We start from the raw sequence: 16509 nt of genomic DNA, 5'->3' as shown, positions 1-16509 counted from the left end.
GGAGAAATGTTCACATGTTGAAATATTCACTTTGTAAGCTAAATAATGTGATTGACTGTATAAAAGAAAATGAAATTAAAAATAAATAGGTAAAAAAAAGACTTTCCTGTTCCCAGTGCTGAGGAGACAAGTCCACCTTGTTGGAACTGGTTGACAGCATAGAGGGGAAGCCGAGTTCCAGGGTGCACATGAGCCTCTTTCCTGGATTGGAGGCCACACGTGGACCTTGCAATACACATTAATCATCTACAAAGGTGCAGAAAGTTCTTGCCATAGTTGATACAGGGCCAAATGTATACTTGTTTATAGTAACCCTAATAAATTTGAGAGATCTTAACTGCAATTGATGGTTACAGATGGAACACAATCAAAGTAAGAAGAACTTTTTATTGACTTTTGGGTGAACTTTCTTTACAGGAACACTAGGTCTACGTGAGTCACTGACTTTTGTGTTGTTGATTTAGCTAATCTTTAGTGTTGATATTCATGCACATCTAGGAGTGCACTTCACAATGGGCTGAACAAAGGCTTATAGATGTACATTTTCACCTCCCTTATAATCCTATGATAGCTTGTTTCATAGAATGCCAGATGCTAAAGGGAGCTCTGAAGACACATTAGCATTCCCTGGGAAGTTCAATCTGAACTGCATTGTAGTGCTCTCTTATCCCCATGCTGAGGGACTAATACACAACCTTGACATAGGCTCCCAAATTGTGGGTAAGTGGACTAATACTATAAAATGCCACAACACTGGCCCAGATACAGTTCCAAAGGGCACAGTGATAATCACCATGTGGCAGTTGAGGACCCCTCCCCTCACTTTTCAAAGTGCCCCTGGGTCTGACCAGGCATGGTATAGAAAGCCAGGGAGGCATCTCCAGAGTGTTACTTTATTGTTCCAAGAGAGGACTATTGCATGCATATTCCCTGGCAATGGAGATTTCCCTTTGAATGTACCACTAAAACACTTGCCCTGTCATTAAACCTTGGTATAGGAAAGGCGTTCCTGCACTGGGCTGGCATCCTGGCACAAGTACACAAGTCTGCACATTGGCTGTGCTCCACCTTCCCATTGTCAGCTATGGCTGAAATACCTTGGAGAATGTGCCTGGCCAACCAGAGTGAATGGGCTTTCCTTCTGCTTGGTTTGGTTTCCCCCTTAGGAGCTTTGAAGGAAATAATTTTCTAATCATGTGGTAATGTTTTTACTGTTATTTGGAACATGTATTCTTGATGGCACTTGTAGAATATGAATGCAATGTTTGACTCACACACCTGCTCCAAGGAACTGGTGGAAGATCAATGACTCTCAAAGACTGTAAGGGTGCTATGAGAGTCAATGTTGGGATGGACTTAAGAATAGGCATTGAATTCCCTTCCCCATACCTTACTATTCTGCCTTCCTTGAGACCAAGCATCAGGGTATAGCTGGGGCTTGTGAAGAACCCATGATTACAACCTTCACCTCATGAAACCAGTGCATGGCCAGCACTATCCCAGAGGTATGCAATCCCCTCCCACATTAACATCACAAGATTACAGGCACTAAACCCTGAACATACTCTCTTATTCTGTTAATTGAGAAGCTTAACTTTTATACACACACACACACACACACACACACACACACACACTAGTTCCTGTCTTATTGACTTGAACCTGCATTGGTCATTAATTCATGTATGAATGCATTATTCTTAACATATGCAACCTTAGCCTGTCCTCCCTGATGGTGAGGAACATTCTCCATCTGGCTATCAGTGAAGCTCTCTGTCTACATTATATAACTAAATAGACTCATGTCTTACCATACTGGACCTGTGGGTGTGTTCCTTGGAATCTATAAACATTAGAAGAAAGTCCTCTCAGATTTGGGACTTCCTTCATGCATATGGGTTCACTACTTGAAAAATTCTAATACCACTACCCTTTCAAAATGTACACTATTCAATAACCCCAGAAAATGACCTCATTTATTCCAGTGAATCCTTGCTGTCATCTTAGGGTAATTTTGTCTACTCTAGATTTTGCAGAAATGGATGCATGCATGCCAATATGTACTTCTTTTGAGTCTGCTTTATTCTTTTCTGCTTAATGTTTCTGAAATTATTCATATTATCATATGAATCACTAAGTCATTACTTTCCATTACTGATTTAATTCTCAGCATACCCATAACACAATTATAGCCACAGACACATAGATTTTACAACTTACATATACTTGTTCAGGGATCCAAAGAGATGTTTATGTAGGCAGAGAAACACAGAGACACTCAGATACACAGCACAAATTTGTGCACATGACTGACTGCTCACAGACACAGAACTCAGACATAGATGCAGAAGATGCAAAGGAAAACATTCAGCCCGCACTCAGCCAGCCAGCCTATAACACAGCCACACAGCCTTGGCTCTCCATTGCTCTGGTTTAAGTGCAGACAGACAGAATAGACCCTGTCATGACCTGCACTAACTTAACTCATTGAAGGGGGGTGTTTTCTGTGTTCCAATCCCAGTGCTAAACATATACCCTTTCCAGAGCCTTTCAGAGAGCAGTGCCGGAGAGCATGGGATAATAGACAGTAGCCAGAGTAGGGTGGATATGGGGTCCAAGGCAAAGGTTTGGGACTGGGATCTTATCAAGTTGCATTTGCTCTTAGGGGTACTGCATGGGGCTTAGCAGAGCTCGAGGTTAAGGGAAGAGAGCAGTTTCCCCCAGCCTCCTTTCCAGTGTCAGGATGAGTTAGTACTCTCTATCCCATTAATGACACTGTCAAGATCTCATACAGTATTGTTATCACTGTCACTGCATTAAGTGACCATGCAGCCGGGGAGGTTGGGCTGTGAACAGAATCCCTTGGCTAGGCCTATCTTCTGAGCAGTCCCTGCCCTACCCCCATCCTACTCCTTGCAAAACTGAACATGGGCAAAGCTCTCTGTAGCCTTTTCTCCCTCTGGAGTCTTCAGGTCTAATTTACTCTTTCTCATGACCCCCTTGCAAATCTAAGTCACCCTGACCCTTTTCTCTGCCTGAATAGAGAAGACTTTCCTTTTTTCCCTAACATTTTTAAAGAATTATTTGCTTTCATTTATTATTATTATTACTATTTTTAATTTGCTACAGGATACATAGAGAGGATTTTTCATCTAAATGGCATGTGGGTAATTTATGTGGGGAAGGGGCTCATGCACAGAAAGGGGATGGGGGAACTGTCCATTGTGACGCATTAGCAGCAAGGGCATCTGATTCTTGAGAAGGAGTTTAAAGCCTCTGAGTTGCTATTGCAGAAAGCAAACAGGAGAACACTTGGGGGAAAGCTAAGCTACCTCCAACTACATGATCCTGAGTCCCACTCATCTATTCCTTGTGTCCTGCTAGTCTGCTGACCTATTCTCACACTGAACTGCCCCTGAACTCTCCTGCCAAACTCTGGGACTTTGATTCCAGTACTTTCCCCAAGTACCTTTCTCCACTTCTTTCCAGGTGCCCAATACACCCCTTCTTGCTATGCACCAGCCCTTTCCCATCCTCGAGTAAGACTCACCCCATTTCCTCCAAACTCCCAGCCCCAGCCCCTAGACCTCCCCCACCTTTTCCGCAGCAACCCCAGGACATCTGGAGAGGGTCGAGACATGGACGTATGGAATCTGGTCTTCTGTATTCTCATGTTCTCATCACTCAAACATTAATGTGAGTAAACGGTATGGACAGGCCCATAGACTGGGTGCTCATTTGGGGCAACTGGCACAGAAGGGAGAGTGCATGAACAGAGCCTGGCTATGGTGAAGCTTCACCTTGTCCTCCGAGGTCCACTGCAGGTCCATCCTTTACTTGACACCAGGAGAAGTCAGCCACCTGATGAGACAGAGAACTCTCTCTCTCAAGGTACCACAGAAATCAACAGGCTCAGCACTTACTTCTAGGGTGATGTAGCACCACCACACCCCTATCTAGAAACTTCCAACACTCCAGAATGCTCCCTCCTTCCCCAGTCAGTCAAGACCACCCCAAATGGCAACCAAGCTCTGCTCCAGCACCATTGTGTCTGCCTGGTTTTCAGCTATGTGCATCCTGTGTGCTGGGGATGTTTCCCTCAGTAAACTAACACTGACAGAGAGACAAGAGGGCAAAAGTTTTATTTGGGAAAACATTAAAGAAAAGTTGGGAACCAGCAGTTAGCGTAATGGCTATGTCGCTGGACTCCCACATAGTCGACCGCGGTTCGTGTCCGGGACCCGGTGGCTTAAAACTCACGCCGGGCGCGTGTATGTGCATGCCCAAGATCCCGAGAGGAGAATGGAGGAGAAGGGATTGCGGCATGACCATCCCCCCTGGGGGGTGATTTCTCGCTTTCTGTCTCTATGTCTCTCTCTGTCTGTCTGGCAAGCGCATGCGCCCTACAGTGAAAATCTCTCCAAAAAAAAAAAAAAGTTAAAACAGGGAAGAGGCATGATCAGACAGGGAAAACAATAATGTGCCTTTGACACCTTTTCCAATATTGAGCTACAACTGTGGTTTATTGAGGCTCAGGATCCTCTGGATGTCACACAGGTGGTTCTGCAAAGCAAAAGGACTTTGGTTCATTCTCATGTGAGTTTGCATTTTCCCACATGCGTGTTTACCTGTGACTGCACCTCCGCTTACATCACATGTATGATGGTCTCTCCCCAGTCAAAGCTCTGAGTGTACCTGTGTAAGTATCCTCTTATAGCCTTTCCTTTCTTTATGTGGTGAGATCTGAATTCCAAAGGTAAGGGGAAACTGCTTTATCTTTAGAAAACAAGCCTGCCAGTCTCCGGGTCCAATCCGATCACCCTTAGGTTTGTTTAATGTATTGCAATGGACATCCTTAGACAATTCATGGGCAAATGTTTTCACTTACACTGTGAGAAGGCAGGTGCCCACTGAGTTCCGGCCATTGTGGGAGATACTTTCCCACTATGCTTCCTTCGCTCTTCCTCACAACACTGAGAGCAATTAATCAGTGTTTACATGTCATAGGCAACAAAACTGAGGGTCAGAGCAGGCCCCATGAGTTGTTGGCATCAACACTAAGATGGCAGAATGTAACAGGCACATGCCTGTGTGTAGCCGAGGCAGGGAGGTAAGGGGAGAATGTGGGGCAGTGGGGACAGACACCTAGTCAGCACCTCAGGAGCATCCTTAACCTCCCCACTGGTGCTGGCCTCATTCAAAAGTACAGGGTCACTACTCTGCTAGACTAGACTTGTCCTTGCTTTGAGTGTCACCAGAGCATAAACTCAAAAAGACAGATTCTTCTGGAAAATCTACATGAAATTTCCCCCAACCTCCTGGGCCCCTTTCACACTGATCTAGAAGCTTCGCACATCAGAGGGACCCAACCATTTTTACTTCAGATTACAGGTGCAGGGTTGTAGACTAAGCACTTGACTTTGATTGAGGTGGGGGGGGGCATTCCCCGGCCCACACTTGATCATCTGGATTGTCTCCCAGTGACTTTAATTGGGTCTGATGCTGCCTCCATGATTCTTGCCCTACAGGCCTGGTCTGCCAGGGAGGCCTTCCAGCTCCTTCCCAGGTCTCAGATCTTCTCTTTAGATCTCAAATGTAGATCTCCAGGTGTCACTGAGGCCAACACATGCCCACGTGGTGCTTCCTCACTTCGTCTTCTCTCATGATTAATACCAGGACGTTCACTCTCCCACATTGTACTCTAGGGCCCTGCCCTCCCTTGGTGCTTCTATTACTGGTGATCCCAAGCTCTGTGACACTTTAGGTGTGTCACACCTAGGACATCTGTAGCTCTAGAAGTCGGGACGTGCCTAATCCCTCACAGGACTGGCACATGTGGCCAGTGATCCCTACATGTGTACAAAACCACTATTTCTTGAATACAGAACCTGTTTATTCATCTGTAAGAGAAGAGCCACTGGCCACCCCATGCTAGGAAGAAGACGCAGTCCATGCTGTCCTCAGAAACCCGAGAAGAGCTACAATGTATTCAGCAAGCTAGATTGTGAAGCCCTGCAGCACCATCTGTGACATTTGCATGAACTCAACATTTTCTACCCTGGGCCTGGAACTAAGAGCCACACATCCTAATTTTCTTAATTGACTCCAAAAATGACAATGCCTTCCCAAGTCAGCTTACCAGTCTCAGATCATCTTACCTTGTGGTGGACAGGGAGGTGGTGGATGTGGCGGCAGTGGCCCAGGACACATAAATGATGATAAATGGCCCTGCTTGGGGTAGGGCATCCGGGGCACTCCTGGGAAAGGAGGGGGCCCTTTGCCAGCCATGTTGATCTGCAGAGAAGAAGATCAAATTACGTTCATATGACAGTGAAAGATACCAACACAAAAGCTGAAAGTAAAGCAGGTGACAGTCCCTGGCCCCTTCCCTTCCACCAGTACTCATAATGGCCATAAATGTCTCATTTACACTGAGTCCTGGCAAAAACTAAGGGAGAGAGGGGAAGTCATAGGAATAAACTATTCTTACCACATGTCATGACCTGGGTCTACCCATGTAGGAAAGGCTAGGGATCGGTCCCAATGGATGAAATAAGACAACTTCAGACTAATAACAGGGCATATTCCAGACATAGGAGCATGTATGTCCAGGACAAGTCCCAACTCTCCCTCACCACCACCACCACAGATACTCATTACCAATAAGTTAACAGAGAAATGAGAGCAAAGAAAGAGTCTATTCTCCCTTCATGTAAGAACAGCTACTCTGAAGAAAACTTTCTCTGGGTCTTTCATGTCCTATTTGATTTTCAGAACTCTACAAGCTAATAAAGACCTAAACATACCAAATAGATGATCTGCTTTGACACCAAGAGACCAGTGACTCCCAGGGGAAGAAAAAGTTCATACAGTTCACAGGAGGCAGAAAGGCAGTCCATACTAACTCTGACTGCCAGTCCCTCCCTCATGGCCCTTTGCTTCCCTCCCTAACATAGGGTCTTCTCACTGCATGTGCAGAAGTAAAAACTCAGGCCTCAGCCTCTAAACCTTCTGGAGATGCCATAAGATTCCAAAGAGCTAGGAATTCTGTAGGCTCTTATGGAAGAGGTACCACATGAAAAGTTAAGGTTTCCTGACATCATCACAGTGGAGAGGGTCTCAGCATTTACCTTTTCCTTTCCTGCATTCTCAGGAGGGATCACGCAGCTGCTTTCCATGGGAAATGCACGACGTACAGGATTTCCTATGGCCAGATAAGTCTGGGGTTTAGTGTGGCTTATACTTTCTGTGCAGTAGAATAATAACCCCTGCATGCCTTTCCTCACTGTCTTACTCTAGTTTACATACACGGTCCCTTAGTTGAGGCAGGGAGTTTATCACATGCCTCAGATGATCCATGAGGACAATGGAGAAACCCATGCCCTGATTTGTGAGAAAGGCATCGCAGAACCCTGATTTAGGGGATTTTGAAACAAACCATCCACTGGCAGATAGATCAGGGCTCCAACTAGCTGGAAATCAACACTAAAATAGGGGTTTCCTACTACACATGAGGTAAAAGGACAATTTAAGCACAGGCTAAAAACAGCCATGGAAAGGACGAACCATGAAAAGGATGGGTATCAACCAATCCTGGTAAGAATAGCACCAGTCTTTCTTCAAGCCACAGTGTACTTTTTGTTTCTTGGTCTATATATAATTTGCCTTCCATATCAGATAAGGTTTTGTGTAAATGTTTATAAACAGAAATGGACGTATAAGACTAATAATGATACCAATGAGAAAAAGATAGTGCTATGGAATTTAACTGTAAAGATTTCAGAATACACAATTTCAGAGGAGTGAATTTATGTGAATTAAATTTACTAGAGTTCTACAGTTTATAGTTAAAAAAATCAAAACAGATAAAGAACAAAAAAATCTCTAAAAACCCCTCTAAAATAAATGTCTATTTTATTAAAGCAGGCATGTACAATAGACAATCTAGGAAGTCAATTTTTTTAAAAAAATTCTCTCACTAGAACCTACAAGTGCCATTTTGAAATTTTGTTGTCATTTGTTCCAAGCACAACAGTAAAGTGTGATGAAGCCTTCACCACTGACTCATGGTGGGATAGATTTTTTTTAAAAAAAAATCCTCTCACTAGAACCTATATGTTCCATTTTGAAATTTTGTTGATGTAGTTTGTTCCAAGCACAACAGTAAAGTGTGATGAAGCCTTCACCACTGACTCATGGTGGGATAGAAGAGCTCATCCACTTTCCTTCTAGGCACACTTTTCAGTGAAGCATAAATGAGAGGTGGAGCTCTGGTGTCCACAGTCAGTGGTGGAATCTGAGCACCACCATTCACAGGGCCGGCCCAAAGAGCCATCTGGCTGCGGCACCTGAGGTTAGCAGTATCACAGTCACCCCAGAAACAATATGTATTCTGCAGCAGGATCTGAGCTGTCGCTTTCTCAGGGTGTTCCTACCTTTCCATGCAGGGTTGTCCATGCCGGAACCCCTTGGTGCTGGGTACATCCTGGGTCCCTTTGGGATCCTCCAATATTGCATTATTGCCAAACTTGCAGATAAAGAATGAGATTGATAAGAATCACAACATCAATGAGGCACAAACCAGTTCATACCAACTCTACCTGCAAGCCCCTCCTCATGACCCTATGCTTACTTCCATAACCTAGGTTCTTCTTCTCAATGGATATGCAAGGTGAAACCTTTTACTAGTCCTCAACATCTTAATGTTAAAACACTAAGAGCAATGTCAAAAATATCCATAACTGGCCAACCACAGGGGCACAGTATTTATACAACGCTTTATGATGGTAGAGCCACATGGGAAGGTCCCAAGTTCACACCCCAACATCTTACTGTACACATGAGACATACACATGCCCATGAACTTTGGTGGCTTAGTCTGGGTGTGTAGATAGCAGCAAGAAGACCCTGTGAGGGAATCTGTGTTTCTCTTGCTGTCTGGCCAACTCTCTCTCTGGAGAAATAAAAAATAAACTCCAATGTCCCAATGTCATACCGTTCCTTCAAGTAGGCAGCCTCTCTGATTTGTTCTGCCACTGCCCTGTCTGCGGCACAAGTTCTGAGCTGCAGGAGAGAAACATGTCCATATGCAGTTGTGACCGACTATGCACAGAATGAAGGAAAGAAAAGAATCTTACCCAGGTGTCATTAATCTTTTGTTCATAAAAGATGATCTGAAAAAGAAAACACACAGGGCACAGTATGTTTAGAATTTCTAAGGGCAATTATAACCACCTCTTTCAGGTGCTGGAGGATTCTGAAACTATTGAAAAAAATGTAGGTTACCTGTTGTTGAAGGCGCTTCTCTTTTTTCTGCACTTGTTCTTGAATTTCCCCAGTTTTTTTCCTATGATAAACCATTGCTTTCATCAGACAAAGCACAACATTGAGTATCATTTTCAATAATCATCCCATGTTCCTCACAACTGTATCTTTACACAACTTATCCGCAGATAGTACATGTCTCACAAATAAGAGTACAGTAGGTTTAAAGTTATTGCTGTATAGTTTTCTTATCCATTATGGAATTCAGCAGAGTTCCCAGTTGATAAGATTTCTTAACTCTTATCAATATTTCTGTACATAACCTCTTTTGAGCATCTTTGATCACAAAGTTCTATTCTCCCTGAACTTACATTTTTATGATATTTCACAGGGCAATGACAATTGGGTTATAAAATGAAACAATCACTTTTGTGGACATGATTTAGCCTACATCAAATTGCTTTCCTAAGAATTCAGACTATTTTCAACACCCCCAAAAATATTTATGTGAACCAAGCTTCTGCATAATCTAACCAGCTCTAGGGTTCAGTAATTTTTAGTAACTCAACATTATTCAGTTATTTCTGCTTTCCCCCCTCCCCCATCAGTCTTTTCTCTGTTTCTGTGTGAAAGCGTGCATGTGTGTGAAAAATCTTTTGAGCATTTCTTTATATTTCTGTGTTAACTGAGTCTAATTATTTTATAAAGATTAAAATACTAGAAAGTCCAATGAGGATTGCCTTAAATGCTGATGTTCAGTTTTTAAACTCACTTTAAATACAGTATTTCTTCATTATCTGACTTGACTTTATCACGTGCCATTGACAGTTTCTTTTCTTTCTCTTCCCGCTCATGTCGTCTCATAGATAGCTTCCTAAAATGGGAAGGAAATACACATTATCCAGTGGCTCTTGTAAAACTCCTAGCCATCTCTAAGGTCTTGATTCAAAGTCCCTTCTCAAACTTCCCCATAACTGCACAGAATGACAAACTCTGACAGTGGGAAAAAGAAGTCTCTTAGGAGAGACTAAGAAAAATTAAACTCTGGTCTGAGGGAAAGTAATTGCTAAACATAAGTTTCTCTTCATGGCTCTGTGCTCTGTTCAATACTATGCAAGTCAGCTAAGATAAAAGCATCTATGAGAAGCATTAGTGTCTTTTTTGATCAGTCTCTTTGTTGAGAAAGTAAAAACTCATTTTAGTTCAATGTGGGAAAGCAGGGTGACCCAGCTCCTCACAACTACACATAAGAGGGTGGAGCAGCAGATGAGGGTTTGTCTGCCTCATGCCATGGAGAGAGCTGCCCTCAGTAAAAGCTAGTGCTCCACACAGACAGTCAGTTTCCAGAGGTCCTGGTGTCATTCACCCTGTGCTTCACTCCCTGACATTTCTACAATTCAGTATGGAACTCCTGCCTCCTCCTTCAAAGATCCTGGTTAAGAGGAGAGGCAGATCTCAGTGCTGGCAACATCTACTGAAATAAAATGTGATTCAAGCTCCATAACAAGGGTGTTAGCTCCTGCTGTTAACTCCTGCAAACACATTTCCACCGAAAAACCATCAGCCTCAGTGTGGCTTTGCATTAACAAGGCTGACTCCAGTGATAATAAAAGCAAAAAGAGCAATGGCTAAATAATCACATTTGCTATTATTCTCAAATGACTTTGTTCATGGCTCTGATTCAAAAGATTCTCAACTTATCACTTGACTTTTTATAGCTCACATGTGAAATTAAAATATGTCTGGGAAACAGGGACAAAAATACTGTAGATGGATGTCCAGGCATTTGTTTCTGGTCACCCAGGCAATCTTTCAGTCAGTGCTTTCTGGAGTGGCTCTTGGCCTTGGGGTGTGTGGTGTAGTGCTGAGGACACAAAGGGGAGCAGGCACCATTTCCTTCTTAAAACAGCTACAGTTCAATGCACAAAGGAAGTCATTGGGGAAATAGGAATCCAGCCCCACCCTTCCTTGGGCTTGGGAAGGATTAACACAAAACCTGAGCTTTGAGGAACAATACAGCAGATTTTTGCTTTTGAATAGGGATGAGTAGATCTGAAGCCCCTGATCACCCCTACAAACAGGAAGAAACAGTGGACAACAGATGGAACCCATAACTGAATGCATGAATTGGTAAGGAGCCAGTGTAGAAACATGAAGCAGTGAAGAGGGAAACATGGGATTTGGGCCAGCTGGGCATTTGGGCCTTTTCTCCCTTGTCTCATCAATGAATTCTGGGTGGACACTGGAGGTTTAAAGAAGTTGAGTAGTTTTTGTGCACGTGTGTGCACTAGAATGAAAACAAGTGGAGGGATCAACAGTTGGTGTAATGCCTATGTCGCTGGACTCCCACGTAATTGACCACGGTTCGAATCCCAGACCCAGTGGCTTAAACTCATGCTGGGTTCATGTGCATGCATGCCCAAGATCCCGAGAGGAAAATGAAGGAGAATGGAGTGTGGTGTGGCCTGCCTCCCTGGGGGGGTAATTTCTCACTTTCTGTCTCTCTGTTTCTTTCTGGTTAGTGCACGCACCCTATAGCAAAAACAAAAACAAAAACAACAAACAAACAAACAAAAAACTCTAAAAAAAAAGGAAGGAAAACAAGTGGAATTTAAGGTCTGTCAATAAGGTGATCCCTTGTGAAACCTACAGGCTTTGATTGGGACCAAGAAGAATTTCACACTAGGGATAATGTAGACAGAAAATATGCTAGCTTTTGTTGGAACTGAGCCTGGAGTGAAGGCTGGATTAAGGGGATCCAGTAATGCTAAAGCCTCGATCATGTGCTAGAAGAAAACTCCCAACTTTTCTGCAGGGCTCCATTTTTCTCTAAATACTGTCCACTCCATGTCTGGCACTGAATAGAAAATAACAGAATACCTAGCAGGGCAGTGGAATATGATCAAAATGTAAATGACTATAGAAATGGACCCAGAGGGTATCCAGATGTAAGATGTAGAAGTTAGCAATGCTGGTATCAATGTCTCCACTGCCCCTAAAATAATTACAAACAAGAGGGTATGGGTCAACACTGTGTGGCAGCAGTAATGCACCACTGAAGAGGAGCTGGGACTCAGCAGTGACATCATTTTGAATTTTAGCCTGAAACATGCCCGGCTTATTCACAAGTGCCCAAGAACTAATGGATATAATGACTAGAGGAAAGGAATCATTGTATAGCCAGACTCTCTTGAGTTGAGTGTGCTCTTTTCCCTTTCTTTCTCTTTCTCTATTCCTCTTTTTTTGTTTTAATAGAGATATTTTTGATATAGGGTGTGTGTCCTTAATGGAGAGACAGAGAGAAACAGACAGACAGAAAGCAAGAAATTACCCCCCAAGAGGGGAGATGGCCATGGTGCAATCTCTGCTCCTTCACTCCCCTCTTGGGATCTTGGGAATGCACACACACACACACACACACACACACACACAGACACCCTGTGAATTTTAGGCAGCAAGGTCTGAGACTCAAACTGTAGATGGCTACATGGGACTCCAGCAATGTAACCATTGTGCCATCTGCTGGTTCCTCTCTCTTCCTCTCTGTCTCTGTCTCTCTGTCTGTTATGTGTGCATATGATGCATTATGAAAGAAATAAAGAATGTAAGACAGCCAGTTAGACAGGAAGGAAAAATGTCAATTATAGAAACCAAAGCAAGAAGGATGAGCACAATATTGTACTAACTGAATTTGGGATGCACACTTTCAAAATGATTCTAAAATATGTTACAGTAGTCTGCTCAACACATATATTCTACTCAGCAGTATTTGTTTCAATGAACACAGAAACATCTTACTCCTCTGCGGCCTTCCTACGTCCTTCGCAGATGTCATAGAGATTTTCTACTTTTCTTTGCAGTGTTTTGTATTGCACTTCCTTTAATGCTTTTGCAGATTTCAGGGAAGAGCAGGTTTCTTCCATGTCCTTCTTCCTTTCTGGAAAGGATGAAACAGTTTTCATGTGGGAGCACATGGACCAGAGGACTAACATGGGGTGAGAAGAGGCCATGATTCTAATCCAGGAAGCCACTCTTTATCTTCCCAGCACAAACTCATTTTCATGATATGGAGATTTCTTACCCCGCAAAAAACCTACCTTCCAGGTTATCTATAGCGAACCTCATGGCTCTCATCTTTGAATTCTTTACTTGGTCATTTATGTCTCCTGACTGTAATATAGATTCAACAAAAGACATCTAAGAATAAATGATTGTTATAACAATGTGAATATACTTAAAACTAGTAAAATATACATTTAAAAATCATTAGAAATTAATTTTCTTTACCATAGAATTTATACTCAATAGTGTTGTAGTAGCACAATTAAAAGTAAAATAAGGGAACCAGCAGTTAGCATAATGGCTATGTCGCTGGACTCCCACGTAGTCGACTGCGGTTCGCTGCCCGGACCCGGTGGCTTAAAACTCACGCCAGGCATGTGTGCGTGCATGCCCAAGATCCTGAGAGGAGAATGGAGGAGAAGGGATTGTGGCGTGACCATCCCCCCTGGGGGGTAATTTCTCACTTTCTGTCTCTCTGTCTCTCTCTATCTGTCTGGTGAGCGCATGTGCCCTATAGCAAAAATCTCTCCAAAAAAGAAAAAGAAAGTAATTTAAAAAAAGTAAAATAAACCATTTAAAAGGAAGTAATAAGAACTTTCTGGTCTCTGATTCAAGTAATGAATGGGAGTGACTTTCTGTCACCTGCTCCATCTTGATCTTTAGCAGGGCTTTCTCCTTCAGTGCCTGCTGCTATTCACACCTCATTCTCCCTTCTCTGTTCCTAGCTCCATTAAGGACAACATAAAACTACTCACAAAAACAGAATTCCAAAAACAAAAATTGCACATACTTCTCACATGATTTTAATCTTCTAAGACATGAAACATGTATTCCTCATCAAAACTAAGATGCAAAATGGAACCATGCAGCAAATGTAGGTAGTTTACCTCTGAAACTCCTGAGGTTTTCTTTTCTTTCTTTCTTTTTTTTTTTTTTTTTTGAAGGGGTTTTTTTCTATAGGGCACGTGGGGCTCCCAGACAGAGAGACAGAAAGCAGAAAATCATCCCCCAGGGGGGATGGCCACGCTGCAATCCCTTCTCCTCCATTCTCCTCTCGGCATCTTGGGCACGCATGCACACGCGCCCGGCATGAGTTTAAGCCACTGGGTCTGGGACTTGAACAGTGGTCGACTACGTGGGAGTCCAGCAACATAGCCATTACACTAACTGCTGGTCCCAACCCCTGAGGTTTTCATTGAAAGAGCATCTTTGAAGGCTTGGATAGAGTTTTCCTCTTCTAGCATCTGCACATTGATACAAACAAAACATGTGACTGGGCAGTTAGCGAAACAAATCAAGTGTTAACAGAATATATCCCATATCTGCCTCTATTTTCATGGGAAAATAGTTGATCAGTTTGGGGTTATAAATGTCAAGCAGATGAAGAAATGGGTAACAAGGATAAACTTTGTGGTATGAGTATTATCTGTTGTCTATAACTTTGGTGCTTAATGAGATAATAGGTAAAAGAATGAATAATAACAGGAAAGCAAAGAATGTGAAAAATGGTTCAAGCTAGAGCCAACTCCAGAGCACACTGGCTAAATGCTGCACGCTTCAGAAGCCAGATCCCACAATGCCAACCATAGTTCAAATTCAAGCCTTGGCCAGTTGAAAAACATGCCAAATGCATGTGTGTGCCTGCTGAAAATCCTGAGTAATGGTGAATAAATGGAGGAAAAGGACTGTCATGTCACCACTCCCCAATGGGGCTTTCTCTCTCTGTCTGATGAGCACATATACCCCCTCACACTGAAAGAAATTAAAAAAAAAAAAAGAGGCAGAAAACAGTTCAAGCTTCAGAGCTCAAATAGCTCTCTTTACAGAATAATGATAAAGAAAAGATGCTCCAAAACGCATAAAAGGAAAATAAGGTTAATACTGCGGGCAGGGACAATTAAGCTTCACTAGAGATCTTCATCTCTAAGTTTATTTTCTCAGATTTTCTACATAATAGAGGACAGTACTGATGTGATCACCATCCAGGTTGTAAAACTAACACATGCTTCCTAGGCCCTTAATATTAAAAGTCACTGCACTGTTATACATCGATGTCAGAACATTTTCAGAAAAAAACTATCAGCCCAGCAGCCTCACACTTTCACTGTATGCACGATAAGAGAAAATGCAGAGCTTAGCTTGCCCACTGGTCAAAACACCTCAGAAACCAAGCTTGAATAAAAAGTAGCAGACAAATTCTTACCAAATCCTGAGTCTTGACATTTCGATCCTTCTCAGTATGCAGCCTAGATAGTGTACCCTGAATGATGTTGTTCGCAGCTTTCATAGTTCCGTCAAAAGTTTTGATGTTATCCTTCAACAAAGCATAGTAAATCAGGAGAAATTTATTGATGCCTTTACTTCTTTTTTTGTAACATATTTTGAGCAAAATAATAAATAAATAAAACAGGCCAGCAGACAGTGTAGTGATTAAGTTACTGGACTCCCACTTGGCCAACCACAGTGTGAGTTCCAGACCCAATGGCTTGAAAATCATGCTGGATGTATATGTGTGCTTGTCCAGGATCCCAGGAGGAAAAATAGAGAAGAGATCATGCTAAGGCTATCCCCTCTGGGGCTGATTTCTCACTTTCCCTCTTAGTGCCTCTGTCTCTGGCAAGTGCACATGTTCTAAAGGCAAAAATATCTTAAATAAATAAATATACAAAATGAAATGAAATAAAATGGGTGTGGGGAACAGAGAAATTTACCTTAAATTTATGCGCCTCATCATTGAGATGTTTAGTTTCTTGAAGACATTTATTTGATTTATTTATCTATATAAATATATAATAAAAGAATTAAAATTCAAAAATACTAATTGAAGTGCCTAGAAATCCTATCAAGTGTGTATAAAGAAGTCCTTCAGATATGCAAAGCTTGTTATGAAAGTGTACAGTATATAGAAAATGGGAAATAGGACACCAGCAAAATGAAGAAATAACAAAATAATTTTATTACAAGAGGTGACAAGAATTTAAAATAAAAGCATTACTGACGAGGCCATGAAGTCAACACAGGCTGAACATAAAGGAGCTGTATTTCATGCCTAAGCAAGGACTGGGCTCAGAAGAAACTGTGAAGCAATGCTGACAGTTATGGGCTCCAGTTTCTAACTGTGTTTTGCTTTACTGGTCTGCGCTCAATTTCTCTGCCATGAGCTTTACTGTTATTATGGTACCC

The 16509-nt window shown here is 42.5% G+C and overlaps 1 protein-coding gene across 2 annotated transcripts in view; it reads right to left on the bottom strand.

Moving 5' to 3' along the window:
• Positions 1 to 3739: 3739 nt before the first annotated feature.
• Positions 3740 to 16509, bottom strand: part of LOC102468529 (transport and Golgi organization protein 1 homolog) — a 17298-nt gene continuing 4528 nt past the window's right edge. The window contains exons 3-14 of one of the 2 annotated variants that reach the window (XM_027767766.1): positions 16038 to 16103; positions 15530 to 15640; positions 13362 to 13434; positions 13063 to 13201; positions 10037 to 10138; positions 9286 to 9346; positions 9138 to 9173; positions 8996 to 9063; positions 8436 to 8527; positions 7131 to 7204; positions 6159 to 6294; positions 3740 to 3861 (exon numbers count right to left, since the gene is read on the bottom strand). In XM_027767766.1, the coding sequence (XP_027623567.1) occupies positions 3854 to 3861; positions 6159 to 6294; positions 7131 to 7204; positions 8436 to 8527; positions 8996 to 9063; positions 9138 to 9173; positions 9286 to 9346; positions 10037 to 10138; positions 13063 to 13201; positions 13362 to 13434; positions 15530 to 15613 (873 nt within the window). In that variant the 5' untranslated portion in view covers positions 15614 to 15640; positions 16038 to 16103 and the 3' untranslated portion in view covers positions 3740 to 3853. Of the gene's footprint in view, positions 3862 to 4421; positions 4564 to 6158; positions 6295 to 7130; positions 7205 to 8435; positions 8528 to 8995; positions 9064 to 9137; positions 9174 to 9285; positions 9347 to 10036; positions 10139 to 13062; positions 13202 to 13361; positions 13435 to 15529; positions 15641 to 16037; positions 16104 to 16509 lie in introns of those variants that run through there. The other variant, XM_027767763.1, reaches the window with a different exon arrangement.

Source organism: Tupaia chinensis, unplaced genomic scaffold (assembly GCF_000334495.1).
Source record: "Tupaia chinensis unplaced genomic scaffold, TupChi_1.0 Scaffold000073_1, whole genome shotgun sequence".
Taxonomy (NCBI): domain Eukaryota; kingdom Metazoa; phylum Chordata; class Mammalia; order Scandentia; family Tupaiidae; genus Tupaia; species Tupaia belangeri.
Note: the sequence above shows the minus strand (reverse complement) of the source record. Positions and strands in the feature narration are given on the sequence as shown.